The sequence below is a fragment of the Antechinus flavipes genome, chromosome 3, assembly GCF_016432865.1.
Source record: "Antechinus flavipes isolate AdamAnt ecotype Samford, QLD, Australia chromosome 3, AdamAnt_v2, whole genome shotgun sequence".
Taxonomy (NCBI): domain Eukaryota; kingdom Metazoa; phylum Chordata; class Mammalia; order Dasyuromorphia; family Dasyuridae; genus Antechinus; species Antechinus flavipes.
In genome coordinates, this window is record NC_067400.1 from 300,354,223 (window position 1) to 300,377,557 (window position 23,335).

Genomic DNA, 23,335 nt, shown 5'->3' on the forward strand with positions numbered 1-23,335 from the left:
AAGAAGAGTCATAATTGGTTTTAATCCTCAGAGGCTTTTACTTAAAAAAAAAAAAAAAAAAAAAACTACACAGGGCAAAATACTGTTTTTCTGACCCATCCTTATAATGCCAATAACACAGTCTAAATTTGTCTTTTAAAAATAAATTAAAATTCTTCAATGAAGAATTATTGTTTCCCCAATCACCAATCCTAACAAGAAGAATTTATGTAACTTTAAGAAACACAATCATATAGAGAAAATGATTAAGGTCTGCTATTCTAAAAAATCATCTTGTAGCTACATTTAAATATAGTGAAATAGTTTATAAAATATCATTATAAGCACAAAATAATTTATATGAACTGATGAAACATTTGAAGATCATGTTTATTGAAACAGGCTATTATTACACAGTGCTAGTACAGAAGTTTTCTATGGAAGTATGGAGAGCAAGGAGTGAAATACTAGTCCCAACTTTTTCCCTCTAATTAGTGTTAATGGACTACTGTTACAATTGGTTAGCTAGTATGCATCCCAACAAAGTGAACTACAGTTATGCTCTTAATTCTAGTTTTAGTTGTGGGTTTGGTTTTAAATCTTTTTAAAATTTTCTAGTCTCAACCACATTTGTTTACCTACACATTAATAGTTTATGTGGATCTGTAGACTTATTTACTGTGCATGGATAAGTAACAGAGATAGAAAGATCCTAGCATGTACACTGCTGTGACAGATACTATACTAAAAGTCAGTGACCTCAAGGATATCAAAAAAACCCAAAAAACCCAAATACCTCTAATTTTGTAAGTTATAGTTTTCAAATTCAAACAAAGCTTTAAGGCTTAAAGGTGAGCTGATGAAACTGTCATGCTCTTCTTTTCTCCCTAAGATACAACATTTCAGGAAGAGGTCAGAGAATAATGCAGAATGAATTAGATGTTATTTAGTTGGGTAAAAAATATCTAAAAAAGGAAAAATCCTAGTCAGTGATTGAATAGCTAGATCAAATCAATCTGTTGTATAAAACTTTTCCTGAAAAGAGAACATTAAACTTGATATGAACTTCTGAAATGTTCTCTTTCTATAAAACATTTAATTTTCTCTTCAACATTTCAGTATCATTTATCTGGCATATTATCTATAAACTTAACATCTACCTTCAAGTCAGCAGTTTTTATAAACACTACTACAAAATGCCTGATGGAAACACAATTTCAATCACAGATTTAATGGAGACATACAAATATTGCCAAAACATAATGAAATTCTTGTGAAGCGATATGATTAAAGTCTATTGATTTGAGCACCAAAAAGCCATCCCCAATGGGAGCAAATTTCAGCTTGTATGAAGTGAAGCTGATATTTAGGATCGCATATAGCCCATGAAAATAAACATACATCTGAAAGATATAATGGAGCCTTGTTATCACTGAATTGCATCCCAACTGACTTTTTGAAAGAAACTTCTAAACCCTGCAAATTCCCTGGTATCAATTTCTCAGCATCTTGATTAAAAATTTATTACTGTATTTCACTAACTATAGGAAAAGAGAAAGACTGTGATCCACGTCAGAGGTTTTAAAATTCTGATGTTTTGGAACTCTTCTACAATGCTTTTTATGCCTGGAATTCCAACTACAGTATAGCAAGGATAGAGAACCTGAAACATACGGAGCCTGTTTAAAGCAAGAAAATGATTTTTGCAATAATTCAGCCATAGTGTCACAATCTAGTCAACAGGTAGGCTAAGAAACTTTTCCTTGTATGCATTCCTATTTGCCAACTAATCAATTGCTTTTCACATTATTTCATGGAACTTCAGGGTTACCACAAGGAAATGACAAGGGTTCCCTGAAATAAACTGTGGTCAGACACATGTTTTATCAGTGTCTGCTGGGTCCCCATTTCAGATCAGGAAGTGGAGTTCCAAGACATGAAAAAGGAGCTAAAAGGAATAAATATGCCACTCTAAAAATAACTGCCTCAAATTAAGGATTAATTAAATTTTCATATCTCTAGAGTAAGAAAGGATTTAAGAAAAATGCTAATAAGTTTTGTGATTTGAGTCTATTCTTTAAAAAAAAAAAAAAGAACTTAAATACCACCCTCTATGTACAACAGGAATGAACAATTAGTAAAATAAATAATTATGATTATAGTTACACATTTATTTTCAAGCATAATACTTAACAGCATTAACCCTGATTATTGGCAGGTGAGTAAAATCAAGGCTTAGTGTCTGGTATCTAAAGCAAGACAAGAGAAAATTAAAAGACATTTTTCATTTACTAGGGTTTCTAACTAAGACAGAACCTCTTCTAAAAATATGAGTCTTCACAATATTCATGCAAATAGAATCATAAAGCATAAATTGAATCATTATTTTTTGCTGCTATGATGTCTTTACTGAGTGTTTCTTAAATTCTAATATACACAAACCAAAAGAATGAGAGTGCCAAAGAGAAATGTCACATTGGGAAAAAAAAAAAAAATCTTATCTTTTAAAGACTAAAATGAGGTTGCTTTACAGTGAAAAAAATTATTAGAAGGTAAAGAAATTTTGTGTTATTAGTTCAAATACTGACAAGAAAGTCATTACTAAGGTTTGTTTGTTTGTTTTCTGACCAGGAAACATTTTTCAATCAATTTGGGTATTGCCAATCTACTAATAGTTTTTGCAAATGTTTTCATTACATAACCACTGAAAACATGGAAGAATCTGTAGTTATTTGTATAGGAATAAAAGAGGAAAGTTTAGAGTTAAAAAAAAAAAAGTTTAGCTAATTGTTTAAAAATATTAAAAATATTACTGTTAAGAAAATATTTGTAAAACTGAAGCCTGTATGTTAAGAAATGCAAAACAAAACTGTTTTTGGCTAAAACCAATGTCTTATTTGGTTGATGTTACATCAGGTCATAACACAAAAACCAACATAATTTTGAGGTGTTTTTCTTGGTCTCTAAAAAAAGAAGTGAAAAACTTAACAAGGAATAAACAATCAGAAAGATGTGAGGAGGGGACAATAAGGAAGGACTAATATTATACATATTAAAAGTTTACATTCACCTAATGAAAAGACAACCAGAAGGAATGCGGTTAAATTATGGCACATGGAAAACCTGTATAGTCTACCTAAAAAGGATGTGGCACCTGTTCGTGAAAATCTACAGAAATAGGCGACTGTCATCTTATAAGGTTCAGATATAACTCTGACTGAAATGGGAAAAACTCAGGGAAACTGATCAGAAATATTAGAGTTAAAAGTATAATAGTGTAAGAGTTAAACCCAGAGTAGTAGAGGATATTGGGCTAGTTAATCCTTTAAATTCTGCTAAAGCTCAATGATTGATTCTTCCTAATATTTTGGACTTTTTTTCCCCCTAGGTCTTGGGCAAAATCCTGGTCAAAAATGATTCTGTTTTTTGCATGTAATAAATAAAAAAATATATATACACACACATATATACACATATATATTTAAAATACAAATTCTATGTATATTCACAAAGAACAACACAGCATACATATATAGAGTACTTTTCAAAGTACCTTATTGTAAATATCAATGATACTATATGTTTAAAAGTTATACATATATGTATGTTAACATACATATATGTATGTGTATATACATATATGTTTATTATATTTTTAATGTTAAGTTAATGTATAATTTATGAATTGCTCAAATGCATCTAATTTGGCTAAAATTCTAAGATATTTTGACTTTATATACCTTGACTTGAATTAAAGACATGTGTTTAAATTGGATTTAGAGCAATGTATTTAAAACTACAGAAAGAAAAGTACTCTGAATCAAAATAGCATTTACTGTATCCAGTCAATTTTTTTTTTTTTTTGCTCCAGACCTATAATTTCACCAGTGGAAAGCTGTTATAGATTGGCAATTTGCTTATAATTCATATTCTATGAATGGGAGAGCATTGAGAGGTTAGGAAACTTGTCTGAGGTCACATAGCTCATGTATGTCAAAAGTAGGACCTGAACTCAGGTCTTTCCAAGTCCAGTCCTCTATCCACTATGCCATGATATCTCTCAATTTGGTCAGGATAAAAATCATCTGAGAAATGTTTTCATTTGCTCCATTCAAAAGGCCAAACATTATACACATGGATTATATCAAGTTCTTTACTAGATTGAAAAGAGTTAATAATTTTCCTTGTCATTGTAAAGTCATTACTGACTTCTTTTGGGAGGGGTCAAGGAAGACGACAAGATAAATTACATACACATACATACACACACGCAAGACCATAAGCCATTGGTCTGAGCTCTAAAGGCTGAGGTTCACTGTCTCTGGACTCAATTTTCCACCACTCAAGCTGTGGATCATTGCTATCATGTGAGAGTGCTTATTCAGCTCCTCTTGTTGCTGTTTTACCAGAGTCTCTCTTTCTTCCAAACGACTTTCCAGTTGTGCCTTTTGAACCTCCAGGGAGGAAGCCTATGAGATTAACAGAAAAACAGCTTATCAAACTTTTGCCCAAATGGATATATTAGTATACTCTTGTTTACTTAAACACAGAAGAATGCCAAGTTCCACAAGAGAAGGACAACTGTAGGGTAGTTAGTGGATAGAGCACCAGCCCTGAGGTCGGGAAGAGCTGAGTTCAAATCTGATCTCAGACACTTGGACAAGTCACTTAACACCAATTGCCTCAGGTCCCCCTCCCCCCCCCCCCCCAAAAAAAAAAAAAAAAAAAGAGTACAACTACATAGTAATATGAATAGAGCACTTAGTATAGAGTCAAGAATACCTGAGTTCAAATCTAGTTTCAGAAACTTACTAGCTGTGTGACCCTGGGCACTTAAGTCACTTAAATTAACCTGCTTCAGTTTTCTCATCTGTGAAATGCAAACGATAATTATACCTACTTCCTAAGATTGTTATAAAGATCAAATGAGATAATATTTGTAAAGTGTTTTGCTAATTTTGAAGTGCCAATTGAAACTGGCTAGGTATTTGAGTATATAATTTCAATTGTAATGTACAACCAACCTTTTTAATTATATTGACATGAAAATTTAAACTTTTCATACATTGGCAATGTTAAACAAAATTTTATTGAATACAGTAGAACTGAAGCATTAACCAAAAACTTATGACCACAAACATACTTTAAATTTGTATCTTCATTGCTTTCCAATATTTAAATAAGCTGAAATAGGGTTCTGACCTAGCTAGGCCTAGGGCAGTGGGCTGGCAAGAAAGCAGTACTCTTTTGTGGGGAAATGATGTTAGAGAGCTTCAAGCTGTAGGTATCTATCACCTCTTCTTTTTAAAATAAGTGATAGGTTTTGAATCATTCAACAACTTAAGTTTTTTTTTTTTTTTTAATGTACCCACAATTGGAATAAGAGAACCAAAACACAATTTCACTTGTATCTGAATTTAATTTTTAACCTCTTCATTATATGCTACCTCTCAAGGTAAACACAGCAATATGTTCCTTACTCATTTAAGAATGAAAGTGATAGATGAAGACAAAACATCTGAGCTTTCCTAATTCTTACATTTTCTTCCTTCATGTTATTTTCTCAAATGTCGTGATTCAGAGAGCCAACTTTTTCAAGCAAATAGTACAACAAAAATATATAATTCAAATATTGTGCTTTATTGAAAAATTAAAGGTGTTGTTTTAATATTATAAAGATTTTCTTATTTGAAATCTTCTTTGTAAATTCCAACTATTTCAAGATTTTATCATTTCTAGAATCAAATTACTAAAGCAATCTGATTAATAATTCAACTAAGTTCTCTTACTTCACACTTGTTTTTCTATAGTGACTACAAATGATCTCTAATTAAGTCTTACCTTAATGCTTAATTCTTTTCTTGTTTGCTCCGTTCTATTTAATTCTTTTCTCAGAATTTCAATAGTTTCTTCCCTGTCTTCTCCTTCTTTTTGCATAGTTCTCATTTTGTCCTCTTGTGTTTTTGTTTTTTGTTGTAAGTCTTTAGAAAAATTTGGAGAAAACACGAAATATTTTATTTCCAAACATCTCAACAATGATAGCATCATAATGGAGATTAAAAGAGATTATGGATTTATCAAATATGGAAATATATGTCTACCTGTTATAAATGTTTAAGAAGAGAAAGCTAGATGTATAAGCATGGCTTAAAAAGGTTAGTACTATAAAATCAGAATAATCAAATGTGATCCTATGAAAAAGGTTTAGCGTTGGTTTTTGGAGTGCGGAAGCAAAAACAACTAGTATATCCATCATTCCCAGTCACAAATATGGACCTTTCAACTATTGACTTCAATTTAAAAAAACAGCTTTACTTAAATCTATTTACTGTTATAATATGGGGTTGAAATTCAACTTCCATGATTAACTGATGGACATGCCATTTGCAATTTTAAAATATCCTACATTTTAATTTTAGTCTTTTGACATTTGACTGCTGGGACCAAATTAGTTCTGGACTTTCTTCTTGAGGCTGGAGTCACCACTTAAACCCCATCCAATCCTTCCAGTCTCCCATATCTAAACTTCATTGTTAATGTCATATCTTTTCCCTTTACCTTCCTTGACATAAAGTACCTTATGTGATATAAAGGCAATTCCTAGAAAGTGCTGATGTAGAAAAGACTGGGGGTGAAGGGACTTTAGCGAGAGAGAAGAAAAAGTTTCAGAAAAGAGTTTTGGGTGACCAATGTGCAAGCAGTCGATCTATCCTCGGACAACTCAAGTCTGAATCTATATTGCTACTTATTATCTGTACCATGGACAGGTCACTTAACCTGTTTAGGTGAGGTTTCGTCTCTTAAGTTGGAAAATGTGAATAGATGATTTTCTAAAGTCCCTTTTCAGTTCTTAGATCCTATGTTGCTCAATAGTTATTGATTGTTCTTTCAAAGTCAGATTTACACAAACTATTATGTAGTTGTAACTAAAAGTTACCTATTACTGCCACCTGCTGTTACTTTATGGTAAGGATCACAATGTAAGAATTTTCCCCACATAATCCTTGTGAAAGCATACATAGTCCACCTCAAAACTTCACTTTTTTAAAGAAGCAATCACATTTTTTTGTTGTTCTATTGTGACCCTTTTGCCTCATCTGATTGTACTTTATCACATATCAAGAAGACTGTTATAGCTTAAAATCTTTTTAAGATATACAGTTTTTAAAGTTCTGCCTATTTTTTAAAAAAAAGTCAATGTGTACATTTCAAGCTTCAAATTAAAAACTAGCTAAGAGAAAAACCTTTACATCCAAAAAGAGACAAAAGGGTTGTATTGTATATTATGTCATTAGGGTTCTGAGCAGATACAGGTAAAATCTTTCATTAATCCTTAAAATCAGTTCTTTTTTCCTCCCTAGATCAGATTTAGTGACTTTTTAAAAAATGATTGTTAAGGGAGAATACTTGAAGTCACTATTGTTCTGTTTGACAAATCAAAGATTACTACCTATCCTCTGACCTCCTGCTTAATCTTGAGTCTGGAATTTTGTCTTTGCCTCTAAGTAATATAAAGTATGAAAAAAAGAGGCCATTCTCTGACTCATTTCTTGCCCAGCCTTACACTAATTGACATTGCCTCAGTTAAAGTGAAACTTGTTCAAGAATTTAGCTTAAAAAGGCCAAGGTCTCCTATTGCATTCAGTGCCATCTCCAGTTGTCTTGATCTATATATCTTTCCACTGGACCCAGATGGCTCTGGAGGGCAAAGTGAGGCAAGTGACTGCACAGCCCTCTCTCCTTTAAATTCCATTCACTTGTATATTATGTCATCAACAACTATAAAATATGAAAATTTTGTATGAAGAATTTCAATTAGCAGTTTGAATCTCCTTCCAACAAACAATGCTTATAGAAATAATTGTACCTGAATATGTATATATGCACACATGTATATATATATCCCTCTTTCTTATTTCAAGTTTGTTCAAAACAGCTTTTTTAGGTATGTATGTGTATGTAAATATCTATCCAGAGTACTATATTTTCTCTACATTCAAAAATCTAACATTTGTACTGGCAGACCTCAATCAACTTTTGACATGCTGTCATACTGGCACAAAGACACATTGAAGAAACCATGTGGAATTTAATTAAAGGTTAACGTAAAGGCAATGACAAACTAACAGAAAAAAGTAGAATAAAATTATTTCTGACTTTATTTGGGGAAAAAAAAACTCAATATAGGCAATGGTTAAATTTTTTGACTTGACTGCAAATTAGGAAAATATTATATTGACTTATGAATTTCTGAATTTTAATACTACAGTGTTTATATAGTAAAATTTTACTTACTTGCTATTATACATTCTCTCTCCACTAGCTGATTCTGTATTTCTTTTCTTTGCTCTTCTGTTTCCATTAATTGAGCAATTGTTCTGAAATTTAAAAAAAAGTATTGCAAAAATTCTCAAATAGTCAATGGTTTCCTATTTATGGCACTTCATAACTGTATAAAGTAAGAGCCAACAAGTAGCCAGCAATTTATTTAGCAATTTTGGTGATTAAAAATAAATAATTAAAATAAGCAAAAATCACATTGTTTTTTTAAAAGCAAATAACCTTTTAGAAGAAAGTAGATCAATATTTTTTAAAAAAAAGCATATAATATTTACTTGTCATTTTGTTGTTTGAGTGATTCATTCAATTTTTTCACTGTTTCAATTTGTTTGTTTAAAGAATCACATGTGACCTGTAAATCTTTATTCTTCCTTTCAAAAGTTTCACTCCTGAAAAGAGAAAAGATGGGCTGAAATAAAACAGAACATAAAGCATCGCATTCCTTCAACTCATAGTTTTCTAGCCAAAGTACAGAGACACAAGTGGGAAAGCTCTGATTGAACATGTGCCATATTCATAGTAACTTCAATTTCAGTGACAGCATAATGTATAAACTTTGGATTCTTTTATAAAACTGCATGGAATTTGTAATGAAATCTGGTAGGTATTGGCCTACTCATTTTAGAAACTCTTTTACCTCGAGGATATATGAAAATTTTCAAGGAGGGGAAAAAATGTCCATGTCACATACCTACAAGTTGATTTTGTTTTCCCTGCAAGATGAAGCTTTAAAAAAATTAAAATCATTATAAAATAATACTGCACTACTGCTTTTAGTCACTAGTAAAGTTCAAGATTAAAAAGTTATTTGACACCTATTCCATTTTTCTACATTTTTTTTAATTTGCCAGGCAGCAAACAGAAAACTACTTAAGGGACCAAAAGCTTTGCCTTCCATGAATTAATGCAAGATACTAATTTTTCTCCTGTAGACTTTTTCACTTTAACTAATTTTTTTTTCCACCATCAGCATTTAGGAGGAAACAATGACAGCTCTACAAGACAAATTTTTGAACTTAAACTAAAAATGGAAGACATACTTAATGCTCATCTTTTGGATTATAGGGAAGAAGAAAAACAATCTTTCCAGAAATATCACATTTGCATCATACAATTTTTGTTTCTTATTCTGCTGCAAATTTCATTATTCACAGAATACATAAATTCTGCCTTGTTATAATTTATATACATATTTAAAATAAAAAAATTTTCAAGTTTCAAAATAAATATCAATTCTTACTGATTAAAAATGCCAACACAAACGTATATTTAGATGGTTGGCAAATTAAATTTTTAAAGAGAAAAACCATGTTGCCACAAAGAGGCCATCTAGAAGTCAAGAAAAAATGGGGTTCAAATTCCTCTGCTATAAACTGAGAAATACAACCTTAAGCAAGTTAATCTTCCCAATGAAATCATGGGTTAGAATCCTCTCAGATATCCAAAACAAAGGTTTTTTTTTTGTTTATTCAAAATTATGAAAAAAGATATAATACAAACATTCTCTTATTTAATCTTGGCTAATCATCAAGAATCCAACGTGAGTGTTTAGAGGGATCAGGGAGCTGTGGACAAAATTTAGACTATAAAAGATTAAAATCAAGTTTTACAGAAAACTTGAAATTATAATACAGTTGGGATAGCTAGGGCAGTGACAATGATAAGGATGGGAGGGGCTGCTTAGTTTAACATAACCAACTAGTAAGAACCGATGGGGATAACTTATAGTCACCAAAGGAACACTTGAGATTTCTGACCAAAGGAACTGGTGGCTGAATATGGTTCAGAAATAAAAGGCAAAGCATCTAGTGGCATCCCAGGAGATGCTATCTCTTTTCTCTTTTGTGACTCTTTGTCTAAAATAAAAATCTGAGACTTATTTCTCACAAAAACAAACAAATTTAAATGCCTATAGTTGGAGACTTAATCTCTCTCCCTGGACAACGACAGCTAAATACCATTAAGTTCAAAATCAATGTGTATAAAAGGAAAAGATAATTCATGAGATTCTTTCCTATTTACCTTTTACCTCAATTTCCAAAATAATTTAGAATTACTCAACCTGGAGGCAGAATGTCTCAGTACAACAAGTACTGGATTTAAAGCAAGGACCCAGGTTCAACTCGTAATCATATCAAAAACTAGCAGGGAAAGTCATTTAACCTGTCCATGTAAGTGTCCTCATATGTAAAATGAGGACTCTAAAGATCCTTAAAGTTCTAAAGCTATGATCCAAAGTTTTCACTGTGAAAAGTAATGGCTATAAAATAAGAGGCAACTGATAGCAGAGCAGAGTGCTAAAGACGCAAGTTTAAATTCAGCCTCAGGTAGTGTGACTAGCTGTGACACCTTGAACAAGTCACTTAACTTGTTTGTTTCAATTTCCTCATTGTAAAATGAAGATAATAACAGCATTTAAGCCTCAGGGTTTTCTGAAGAAAATACTATTTAAATATCTATAAAATATGTTTTGGGAAAATAATGTAAAGTGCTTAGCATATGTCTGGCATACAGTAGATAGTATATAAATAGTATTATTTATATAATTATAAATTATAAAATATGTAATTATAAATTACATTTATTATTGTGACAAATAATAATAGCAAGCAATGGAGAAAAGTGACAAGAGGAAGAACTGGAAAAGAGTTCTGTATTTTGACCTTAGCTTTGTCAATGCTTTAGGCAAACAGCTCATCACCTATTTGATAATATCACATAAATAAGATGATCTATGTGAAAGTTGAATTAAATGGAGCTTCTTTCAAAGGTTATAAAGGAGCTTGCTTGTGTTTAAAGTAGGTTGCTTTGTGTGTCAAGATAATGTTTATGTATAATGGGAAAGAAATGCTATGTTTTTATAAAATGTCTTAACAGACTTTTATTTATGATCATGAACTATGCTGCCCAACCCAAGTCTTCTGGATTTAATAGGCTGATCAGGCCACAAAGCATCTCAAAGATGAAGAGTTGAGGGTCTTAGTCTCTTATATTACCTCTGTAATCACTTATCTTCTATGCCATAGAAATTATGGAATGCTGTAAATGGATACCATGTCTATAACACAGAGAAGTGAGTTCAACTTTTTAGAAAACAAATGGGATGTAGATTCAACTTACATATATATTTAACATGAAAAATTATCTAATTGGGAATAGCTAACCAAATCAAGTGGTCTGATTGATATTTTGGGACTCCCTACCTTCTCTGGTTGCTGTATTATAATAAGATCAGTTCCCATGATGCTCTTTTGACTTCACCCCAAGGCTAGTCCAGAGGGGATTTTCAGGAATTCCTCTAAGTTTCATCCCAGGCTCATTTGGCAACATTACTTGCTCAAATTGCTTAGAAGCAATTCCTAATTCCTAATTCCACTCCAGGAATTGCAAATCATTCCTGGCAATTCAGTTTGGATTTCAAAATTAATTTTCCCATAGTAATATTGGTATACATAGAATACATATATACACATGTTACTACTCTGTCTAATGGATGATTCCCTCTTAAACATCCCAAATCATCAGCCAATAACTCCTTGAACGTCTTTAAAAGTACCACAGAGTACCAGATAGAATACAAACTAAAAAGGTCTTTATAGGCTACCATTAATAACAATGTTTCTTTGGGTAAATGAATTGAGTTTCAATTAACTGACTTATAAATGAATGTTAGAAACACAGTCCATTTGTAAATTAGGAGCTGCCTACTTTTTATATATAAGATACTGATGCTACACATAAATATTTTGTTAAACCTCTGAACAAGTTCCACATAGGATTTTTTCAGCACTTCATGTTCTTCAGCCACAGTTTGCAACTTCCTATTATGTTGGAAAAGATGCTCAATATCACTCTGGACCCGTTCTGATTCAACCTGCTGCGATTTCAGTAACAATCCAAGCTCTTCATTTTTTCGTTCAACTTCTCTCAACATAGAAGCAAGGGTCCTCGCCTTGAATCAAAACACAAGAATTCAAACTATTGTATTTCCATGTGGTAGTGTGATTCACCCCCACTGATTCAAAACAGGCATACTTTTGTGATTTTTTTTTGGTAATCTATTTCATAGAATTATATGCTAAAACAAGATTGTCACACACGTTTAGTGATTTATGTTAAATCTGATTTTTTTTTCCCCTAAAATGTAACTGGACATCTTAAATTAAGTACTTTTAAAAATTTCTCCATAGTTTTTGTCACAATTAACAGAATGAACTTTTCAAAAATTTTCACACATAAATCAAATCTCTATATAAACTATAGTGCTTGCAAAACTTACAAGGGAGAGGATAATTAGTTGATCTAAAACTATTTATATTGGTATTTTATAATTTTCTTAACAGTATATCCATAAGCAAATTAAAGCAGAAGGCCACCAGATAATTATTTGCAAAAATACCTGAATGTTATGATACCTAGCAAAGATGCAACACAATAAAACTAAGATATTAGTTTCTATTTGGAAACAGCTACATTTATTTAAGAATAAACTGCACTTATTTATACCTTATTCATTCTATAGAGATTTAGTCTTCCATTTAACAACTTTGATTCCTAGATTTGGCAATTCAGAGCTTCATTAAAAAAGCTAAATAAGAATTCCCTAGGGTAAAGGGTGTAAGAAAAGGTGGAATATGATCTAAAAATGGTACTCAAAACTTTTATTTTCCATCACTAATAGGTGTCCATGTCTATTTTTGTTTTTTTGTTGGGCTTTTTTTTTTTTTGGAGGGAGGGATGACGGCTGAGAGAATAATTCTGCTGACATTTCTCAAAATAAGCACCAACTAAGGACTACAAAAATTGAGGATCGTCAATTCCAATTGATATGCAGAAAATGATATACAATTCTGACTCACTCAAATTTCTTTTTGTGTAAGTCTGCTTTGCTGGTCTCTCTGACTTTACTTTCTAAAAATACTTTTTGATCGAGAGAGTGAATAGCAAAGACAGTAGTTGGTTTTCATATTTTAGACAAAGCAGAGACTGAACTTAGTCTTTAAAACTACACATTGAAAGAAAAAAAATAACTTTACATAAATCTTATACTTAAAGAAGTCATTTTCTACCAAAGCATTCAACATGAATATGACTTGAAATGTCTATATTCAATATGAGGGACTTAGAAAGTTAAGTTAGCATAATGATAAGAGGAGAAAATCATTTTTTTATTTTAAAATTAAAAGTGTCTGACACTTTTGAAGTATAGTAGGCATGACTGTTTTTAGATGTGCCAATAATTATTATTCCCAGATTCCAAAAACAAATCAAACAAAAACATAACAAAATAAAAACCCTTATGCTTTCATTTAAGAGGTTCTTAACTCTGTTGTCTCTTATATCCCTTTTCAATGACTTTAAATGCATAAATTAATATACACATAAGACTATAAAGAAAATCAATTATATTTAAATATATTTCTCAATTTTTTTCCCAAAAAGTTTATGGACTCAGATTGCTACAATTTTACTTCACAGACTTAATATTTTATATAATATTTTTAGGAGTTGCTTTGTTGTAAGATGGGTGAAAAAGGAGATTGTTAATAACAAGCAAGGCTAGATGAATTTGTATGCCTGATACAAGACTACATAAATTATCTGAATAGGAAAAATGTCAATCAACAAGTTCTTATTAAAAAGGACAAGTTTTCAAGTTCAGCACAGCTTCAACATTTTTCAATGTTATGTTTTAAGTTTAATATACCATTAAAGCCAAAAGTGAATCTAAATAAAATAAAGTCTTGATTTTACCAGAAGAAAATAAGGAAGTACATGGTAACATACTTTGTAGAATACCTTTCTTATGAAAACATTAAGAGAGATTTAAAAAACTATGCTATTTGAATTAGGAAATAAAAGCCAATTTCAAATCTCATTCATTAGTGAATCACTTAGTTCAACACTAAAATAAACAAAAACAAAGTTGAAATATTGATTTGTAAACAGCAATAGATAAATCAAAAGAGCAATCACAACAAAGATTCGTTATACCTACTATAGTACAACACTCTGATTTATCAGGCCAAGTACTATTATAAAGAATTCCAAATACTTTACATTGGTATAATTATTTACATGGAATAAGCTGGCTATCAACTAAAGATAGGAAATATTTTTGCTCTACAAAGATTGTTCATAAGCATTTATTGTAATATGATTTGCTTTGCATAAAATGGTAAAATTATGAGCAATACTACCTCATTAAAAACAAAGAGAGAAAAAGAAGTAGGTTAAAGAAAGTTTGGAAAGAGACTATTAAAAGCCATCTTGAGGGAATTTAAAATGAAAATTGTGACCAAAAAAGGACCATGATACAATAATGCAAGAAATAATCCAAGAAAGTTGTCCTGAAGTAATAGAACATGAAGGGAAAATAAAAATAGAAAAAATCCATTGATCATCACCTCAATGAGATCCTTTGTAGAAAACAGGCATGTTATTGCCAAATCTCAAAATCCCCAGATCAAAAAGAATATTTTGCAAAAAACAAGAAAAAAACAATTCAAATACACTGGAACTACAATTAGAATCGTACAGGACTTATCAGCAACCACAACAAAAGACCGAGGTCCTAGAATTACATCTACTGACAAGCAAAAGAATTAGGGCTGCATTCAAAAACATATCCAGCAAAATTATAATACTGAACAAGAAAAAAATGAACATTCAATGAACTGTAGATTTTCAGGGCTTTCTATCAACCAAATGAATTTAATAGAAAATTAACCATAAGAGCCAATATTAAAGATCAATTTCAAGGAACATAAGATGGACAAATTATTTTATGTTTTTACATGGAAATGTATACTATATGGTTAAGAGTGAATCAACAATAGAACAGCTCAAAAGAAAAATTGAAGCAGAGTTAAGTAAAAATAGTAATTATGTCATACAAATGAGAAGCAGAGGAAAACACAGAAGCATTAGAGGGGGAAGGAGAGTCCGTAGTTCTGAAATCCTACTCACATCAGAAATGAATTCAATAGCCAACACTACATACACACACACACACACACACACACACACACACACACACACCCCACAAAGGGTATAGCACCCTCCAAAATCTATTAAAAAAAAAAATAAGGGATGGGCAGATAGGAAAGTAAAGGATAAATGAAGACAAGGGAGGGAATCCATGATGGGGGAGGGGGCGGGGGGTTGAGTAAGGTAAGTTAAGAGCAGAATTAAAACAAAGGGTCAGCAGGGATAGGAAAGATATATATGCATCTATGTGTGTATGTATGTGATGTAATATATATATGTGTGTGTGTGTGTGTGTGTGTGTGTGTGTGTGTGTATGTATATATCTACATATGTATATATAAGCATATCCTTTCTTAACTATAGTCTGCTTGGGGGTGGTAGAGGGGATGAAAGGGGGGGAAAAAGAATACAGTAAAAAAAGGAACATAGCAGAGAATGAAGTAAAGGAAAGATGGACACTCATGAATATAATTTCTCTATTTAATGTATATTTCTTGAACTTATTTGTTATTATATATTTTGAATCTTCTCTGATGGCACATGGCAATGTTCATCTGTCATTTCCCCATCCCTTGTTATCTTAATTCAATGAAAAGATTTGCTAAGAGTCAACATACAGGGGACACAAAGAGATAGACATTTCTTAGACCATGTGCTTAGCAAATAGTTTGCATTTTCTATTACAGATAAAAGCATAAATACTGAACAAAAACAATTATTTGTTTTCCCTAAGCAACTGATTGATATATTAACAGGACACTGTAAATATATTTTTCTACAAAATTCCATAATGGAATTCATCAAAACCTGAAAAGGAAAGTACTGTTAACTTTAGGTCAAACTACAGTATATTAAAATATCTTTCCTATGTGAACTCTATTCGAAAATGGAATTTGCTACAACAGAATCACTTGGCTTCAATGGTATCTCATAAAATCAGTAAATCTCTTAGATGCTTTAAAAAGAATGACTCCAAATTACTTAAATACAATTTTGATTTGGTTTGAACATTCTATGACTTCCATGGTTTATTCAAAGAGTTCATGCACATAAGTTTTATTTCTAACTCTAAACAATTGCCATACTCTAAGAAAACAAAATTTCTGTTTAACCTTATTGTCTTCATATCAACATCAGATTGACATCTACAAATGTACTCACTTCTGATTCAGCTTGGGTTCTTTGACAACGGTACTGAGCAATCAATCTGTCAGCCTGTGCAAGGGCTAAGGCTTTTGCTTCCAAAAGATCCTGTAACCTACTTTCTTTGGACTATGAAAGATAAAAACAGGTATGAATAGTATTTATTTGTAAAGAAGAGTAGCTGTACAAAAATAAAATGCTGTCCTTATTCAAGATAAAACATAGCAAGTACTCACTGCCAATGTAGACAATTTCATTTCATAGACATCCATTATGTCAGATATTCTCACATCAGGCATCCGATCCTTCATCTATATAAACATTAACATAAAAAAACCAAGAAACATCATTTAAACTTAGTTGTAAATCTAACACAAAATAATGTAGAACAAGTCAACCAGTTGCTTTTATGTGGGGATCACAATTAGTAGACACCCACTACCCTGACTGCTACAAGAGGCTACTTTGTATGAAATCAATAACTGTTTTATTACATATACTTAGTATAGATTTTTAAGAAAAAATTCTGGCAACAGAGATTTCAAAATGAAGTCATTCTATTTTTAACACACAATAATTAGGCAAGTATCATTCACCTCCATTCCTGTCTGAAGTTTCTGTATTAGCTCTTGAATGTTTAAACCAGGGATACTATCATTTGAAAGATGAGAAGCTGAGCCCTTTAGAGATGAGGAAAGAGCTGGAGTTACTGACTGCACATGGATTCTTTTGTACATATGCTCTCCTTCCTGGTGTCTATATGCATTGTTTGCTGCAATACTTTCACCAAGGCTAAATGGAAAACAAATAAACGTAAAAATAAATAAATAAATAAATCAAAAAGCAGGATAATTTAATCATATACACGGAGGAAATAGTCTAGACTTGATTTGCTAGTTCTTGTATAATATAAGTTTACAAACATTTTCTTTCTATTGTTAGGTGAGCTAAAGTTGACTTATATTAACAAAATCTTTGCTAACAAAAGCAAATTAAAGTCACTTTTTCAACCACTCTATATCTACTTACATATAAATACAAATTATAATTTTATCTTTACTAAAAGAGATCCATCTGGACTTTTATGTAAGCACTAATTAACTATTTAAAGGTCTTAAAAATCATAAAAATTTAAGATTTCCCTCTACATATTTTTAAATTGATTACTTTTTCCCTTGATCATTCTAGATTAATGAAGCATTACATTATTTCCCTTATATATTTATGTAATTTTATTTATTATATATAAGAAATTATTAAAGAATTTTTTGTTGGTAATATAAATAACCATAACTTATTTACACAATGGCAGGGAAGTCTGGTAATGGTGCAGCTTCCAGTAAAAGTCCAAGTCCACATTGTACTTGTTCCCTGTTCTCTGATGTCAAGGCAAAAGCTAAAGGAGTAACCAAACGTTGATCCTAAACAAAATAAAAAAGCACAGGATAAAAGTCAAAATTAATCTGGAGGAAAGGAAACATACTCCCCTGAAAAGGAAAAAGAGAGAAAGGAGGGAGAGAGAGAGAGAACTGAATGATGATGACACAAGAATTTAAAGGAGGGCCATGAAATATTTTTAAAACTCTGATTTTCAAGTTGTATATTATTCTTTTAAAGACTTTCACACTAGGGAACTTTGAACAAATATACCAATATACCTCAATAAACTCCAAGCTCCTCAAGTTCCTTACTTCCTATGATCAAATCCTCCGTCCCACCTCAGCTAAACAAAGAGGGTCCTAACCTTAATAATAGCTATCTTCTACAAATGCGCAACTTCCAGGTTCATTAACTCTATAATTCCTTTATCTAATCACAATCTGTTGTCTTTCTAGTTCTCCCTCTGCCTTGCACAATCCTAAAAGCTATTCTTTGTCCTCATTTTTACTTCTAATCCTTCTAACTTTCACTTTGACCCCAACCATAGCAACATTTCTTTCCTTTTTCATCCTGACCCCCGGTTAAATAGTTCAATTCTGCACTGTCCTCTTCAACCTTGAGTTCACTATCCCCTTATCCTATTTAAGATCTTTTAAAATTCACTGCTTTTGCTCCTGCTCACACACTCTGGAAATAAAGTTCAACAAAACCACAAGCTGAATGGTCCAATACAAATTTATGTTACATAATCTCAATTGAACTCTCACTGTGACATGACAGTCCTTTCCCACCTCTCTAAATGATACACTATTCTACTCATAACAGTGGGTTTTCCAAATCTTTTCATTCCTCTTCGAATCTCCCCTACTCAACCCATTCCTCCTTCCCCCTAGACCAATTTTCAGATAAGAACCGTCTCTCGTGCTTCAATACTTCACTGAAAAGACAGTCTGCTTGCTGAGAAGCTCCTCATTTTCTCATCTATCTCTAAGATGCCTTCTGACATTTTCTCCATCTTCACCTCTATTCACATGAAGAGGTAGTCCATCTCCTTGATAAAGCAAAACCCTTTACTAGTGATTGCATCCCATTCTATCTTCTTCACTCTCTCTTACTTTCATCTCCAACTGTCTACTAGCGATCTTAAATTGAATGTTTCATACATCTTAAATTCAAGGTGTCCGAAAACTCATGATTTTCCACCAAAATCTTTAACCTTTCCCTAGAGTTCCTCTAGTTCTTTGAAGAGTAAAACAATTCTCCCAGTCACCCAGATTCAAAATTTAGATGTCACCTTTAGTTCCATTCTTACTCCCCACATCAACTTGCTGCCAAATTGTCATTTTTCACCTTCATAACATCTCTCACATATACACCCTTATCTCTAACACTGCTGCTACTCTAGCAGTGGCAGGCCTTCACTGCTTCACACCTAGACATAAGTATATAAAAGAGAAATGAAAAATTTTTGGAGCGCTTATTCAATTAGGATCAAATGCTTCTATGTGAACTTTAAAAATAAAACCTACCTGAAGGATTTTGTAGAAAGTGACTTCCATACCAGGAATCAACTCTTTAAGTTTATTCATAAGATCAAGTGTTTTCAAAATGACATCTGCAGCAAGTTTACTTCAAAAAATGGCAAAGTATACATAAATTAGAGTATTTACAGTGGCAATAAGTTTGTTTTCTCATACTATGTCTCTGAAGAACCTGATAAATCATACTTATTTCCTTTTAAACCATTGAAAAGATAAGGGTCATCACTAATATGAGGTATCAATACTTTATAAAATTGAAATCTTTACAAATCACAATTCAAATAGTAAAAGCAGTAAAAGTTTCTTTAAAAATCTTTTTCTTTCCTGCCCTTTTATCCCAAATATACTCCAACTTCCAAGATCAAAGTCAGTAATATTGTCACTATGATTCATTTAATCATTGGTTTCTTCCTTTAGAATATATCAATAGGATAGAAATGATTGGCTATGATCTGTCAATACAAAGTCTTTCAACAAGTATTCTACTTTCTATTTCACTGTATTACACTGTTTGTACTTAGAAGATACAAAAGACAGTTTATCAACATTTATAAACACCCATTGAAAAATTTTGTATTGCACTACAATGAATCTGTACTATTTCTAAAACTATTTTAAGAACATTTTACTATCAAATTGGTATATAAATGCTAATGAAAATGCCAAATTCCAGCCAAAGTTTATTTCTTGATGTTCCAATGCAAGAAAGGTACACCTTAGTTGTAGCACAGAATTGTTATTGGTGATGAATTTTCTTATAATAAGATTCCATTTTTTTGCACTGACAAAATATAAAAGAAGTTTCAGAGAAAAAAGAAAAATTTCCCAAAGTCTTCCAAATTTTAACACATTTCTCCACCAAATTCTTGGAGCCAAGAATTATATAGTAGACATATTAGTAATAATCCTCTAATCAAAGTCAAAATCACCCTTGCTAGCTCCAAACTGATGTTTTATGCTTTTACTTTTCATTTCAAAATTCATGTTATATAATATCTCAAAAATCTAAAGTTGGAATTTTGGAAAGATATGCTTTAAGAATCACAAAACTTTTAATAAAAAGCTTTTGCTTTTTTCAGTGATCTTATCTTGATTCAAGGATCGGGGGGAGGAGAAGGAGACAAAATCAGCATTTAAACTCTCAATTCATAAGAATTATTCACATTTGAGCAAAAGAAGATAATTCAAAATATTTTCAAAAGTATAACTTATTTTAACTTTGAAAACATTATTTTTGATAATGCAGATGTACTTTCATTTGTTTGTATTTATGTAAACAAATATACATACCTCCGATAGGCTCATCTAAGCATAAAGTTACTATGTCCAACTTTTTCAGCAGTTGTTAATTGAAACTACCATTTTATTTTCATACTCTCTATCCCTTCTTTTCCCCGCTCCCATTGTGGAAAGATTTAATGACAAATATTAATTTTTTAAATTAAAAAGTAAATTTAATTTGAAAGTTTCTTGATAGGTTTTCTGTTACTTCTTGAAATAAATATTTATTAGATCTTTAGAAAACATGTCTAAATTTAGTTTGGATTTTTTTTCCTATGTGAATAATTCCTAAAATATTTAGTATACTTACCAAAGTTCAGAATCTGCTACCTTCGTACCAAACTCAATGTCAATCTTGCTACATGAAAATTGCTGTTCTATTAGAGTTGTACATCTAAGGGTAGTTAATAGTTTAGCAACATGCATTTTTAATGTATCATCTCCACACAAAGGTAGATTTAATTAAGGAACAATAAATCACGACAGAGAATTTTAAAATTTCTTTTAATTATAACTTATTATTAATTTATTACCTTATTAACAAAGCTATTAAGGATGATAGATAGGTAATGTTAATAATATATTTATCTTAGCTATGATACAAGATGTCCGATTTTTTTTTTTTTTTAAACATTTTGTTTATCTTGCCAGGCTCTTCTACTTGTTTATTAAGTCATACTTATGAGTCATGATAAATAATTAACCCTATCAAATCTGAGTGTATTAAATAGGAACACAGAATAAAACCATATTTCCCAACAATTTAGAAAAAGTACTAGAAATTAACAAGATTAGAGTGTTCAGCAAATAAGACAAATAAGGAAAGCAAGTTGTTCTAAAAGGGTGAGGTCAGGTTGGGTAAAAGTTGGGTAGGAAATGTTAGATGAACTGAAGAAGGAAATGGCAAACCAGTCTGAACTGAAGAAGGAAATGACAAAGCAGTCTTTATCTTTATCCCAAATTGGGTCAAGGAAAATTAGACATAACTGAAACAATTCAACAACAAAAACAAAATGATGAAGATTCAGTAAACACATTCATAGAAGATGCCCTCACTACAAGAGACCTGAGGGAACTGAGACTTATCTGAAGGACTAATAAATTCATATCTTTCATCTCTCACTTTAGTATGCTCACTGAGTGGAACAAAACTACCTGCACTATTCTAAAAATTTTTTTTTTCTTCTCTTTTTCTGTCAAGTAGATAGAATGTAAATTAAATGTATAGATGATATGACTCCACCGCAAGAAAATTTAATCAGAGATAGAAATCACAACTGGGGAAAAAGGAAAAGCTTCAGGTAGGAGGAAGAAATTGAATTTAGCTTTAAAGAAGCTATGGATTCATTTATTAAACCTTATGTACCTATTAAACATGCACATGCTAAGCATAGCTTACTTGTTTTCTCATGTATCAACTGTTTTTGCTTCCTATAAAAGCTTGAAAAAAATTTACTTGAAAAAAGATTTATTTCATTGTAGCAACCAGAAGTAAAAGTATAGCCTAGAGAAAAAAATGAATAGCCTCTTTAGAACCTGCCCTAAGACATAATGAAAATATGAGGCATAATTTTTAAAAGTACTTACTAAAGTGCATATTTACATAAAAGTTTTCATTTTACTTTTCAGTTTAAAAAAAGTAAAATAAAGGATAACTTACTAGAATATTTTCACTAAAATGTATCATTCTGGGATTTTAAGATTCCAGCCTAGTAATTCTGAACAGATAATAGCATCAAGAGTGACAAAACATGACTGAAAATTCAAATTCAATACATTACTGGGAAAATTAAGAGAGTAAACATCACATATATCTTGCATCATTTGAAAAGGATATTCAGCAAAATGTCAATAACCTTAGCTATTCTTTCACATTTTTTCCTTGTCAATAGATCATCAAGATTCTGTTCTGTAAACTGAAGCTGGTCAAGAACACTGGGCAACAGTAGGACTAGAAAACGATCAGTAGAGGAACAGGTGGCAGAATCTATGACATCCTGTAGAGGTTATACAGATACCATGGATTAAAAACAAAAATGTTAGCTATAATAAGGCACACAGAAGAAATAGTCATTATTTAACATTATTCTTGTGACATCTATTTAAATCTCTTTCCTCGTATGCCCATGAAGTTCCTTTAATTGGGTTCTCCTTTATTTAATTTTTCTGTCCTGGTATAGTAGTTATTCCAAACTTAGGATTTTATTTAAAACTCAGGATGTCTTGATTATAATCAAGGCTATACCTATCTTCTCATTGATACAAGGAGTTCTCAGTGATAAAAGGAACTAATATTACCAATGTAGGTAAGTACTTTCTTTGCAATTTATAATCTTACAGAACTGCCCAAGGTATTGGGAGATTAAATTACTTGTCTCTCTCACACCACCTGCAAATCTAGATGCTGTACTGGAACCCAGGTCTCCCTTAGTTATGAGAGAAAAAAAAAACCCAAATACAACAAAATTAAGCTAGGAACTAGATGTAATGAATCAAATTTTATTAGGTGAAAGACAAAAGTGAAATAGTTCCTTCCCCATTCTATTGGGGGAAATAATATATATGCATATTGGTAAATATAAAATGTATACACAGCACATACATAGTAACTTGGATGACAAGAGGTCTAGCATCTGGGAGAGGGCAAAATTTGCAAAAGTTTCATTCGTAAAGTATTGCTT

The 23,335-nt window shown here is 31.4% G+C and overlaps 1 protein-coding gene and 1 long non-coding RNA gene across 3 annotated transcripts in view; one reads left to right on the forward strand and one right to left on the reverse strand.

The window, feature by feature from the left end:
- Window positions 1–348: 348 nt before the first annotated feature.
- CIP2A (cellular inhibitor of PP2A) overlaps window positions 349–23,335 on the reverse strand; it is a 46,275-nt gene continuing 23,288 nt past the window's right edge. The window contains exons 10-21 of the mRNA XM_051985253.1: window positions 22,492–22,651; window positions 20,965–21,106; window positions 19,362–19,461; window positions 17,755–17,873; window positions 17,049–17,244; window positions 16,689–16,763; window positions 16,471–16,581; window positions 12,075–12,271; window positions 8,595–8,708; window positions 8,275–8,357; window positions 5,821–5,960; window positions 349–4,448 (exon numbers count right to left, since the gene is read on the reverse strand). Coding sequence (XP_051841213.1) covers window positions 4,278–4,448; window positions 5,821–5,960; window positions 8,275–8,357; window positions 8,595–8,708; window positions 12,075–12,271; window positions 16,471–16,581; window positions 16,689–16,763; window positions 17,049–17,244; window positions 17,755–17,873; window positions 19,362–19,461; window positions 20,965–21,106; window positions 22,492–22,651 — 1,608 coding nt within the window. The 3' untranslated portion in view covers window positions 349–4,277. The remainder of the gene's footprint in view (window positions 4,449–5,820; window positions 5,961–8,274; window positions 8,358–8,594; window positions 8,709–12,074; window positions 12,272–16,470; window positions 16,582–16,688; window positions 16,764–17,048; window positions 17,245–17,754; window positions 17,874–19,361; window positions 19,462–20,964; window positions 21,107–22,491; window positions 22,652–23,335) is intronic.
- On the forward strand, window positions 1,636–22,636 carry LOC127554037 (uncharacterized). 2 transcript variants are annotated; one of them, XR_007951881.1, is made up of 5 exons: window positions 1,636–1,722; window positions 5,960–6,134; window positions 16,447–16,600; window positions 21,856–21,955; window positions 22,547–22,636. It is a non-coding gene; the product is annotated as an uncharacterized LOC127554037 (long non-coding RNA). The 2 variants fall into 2 exon arrangements; XR_007951880.1 differs by having other exon boundaries at window positions 21,859–21,955.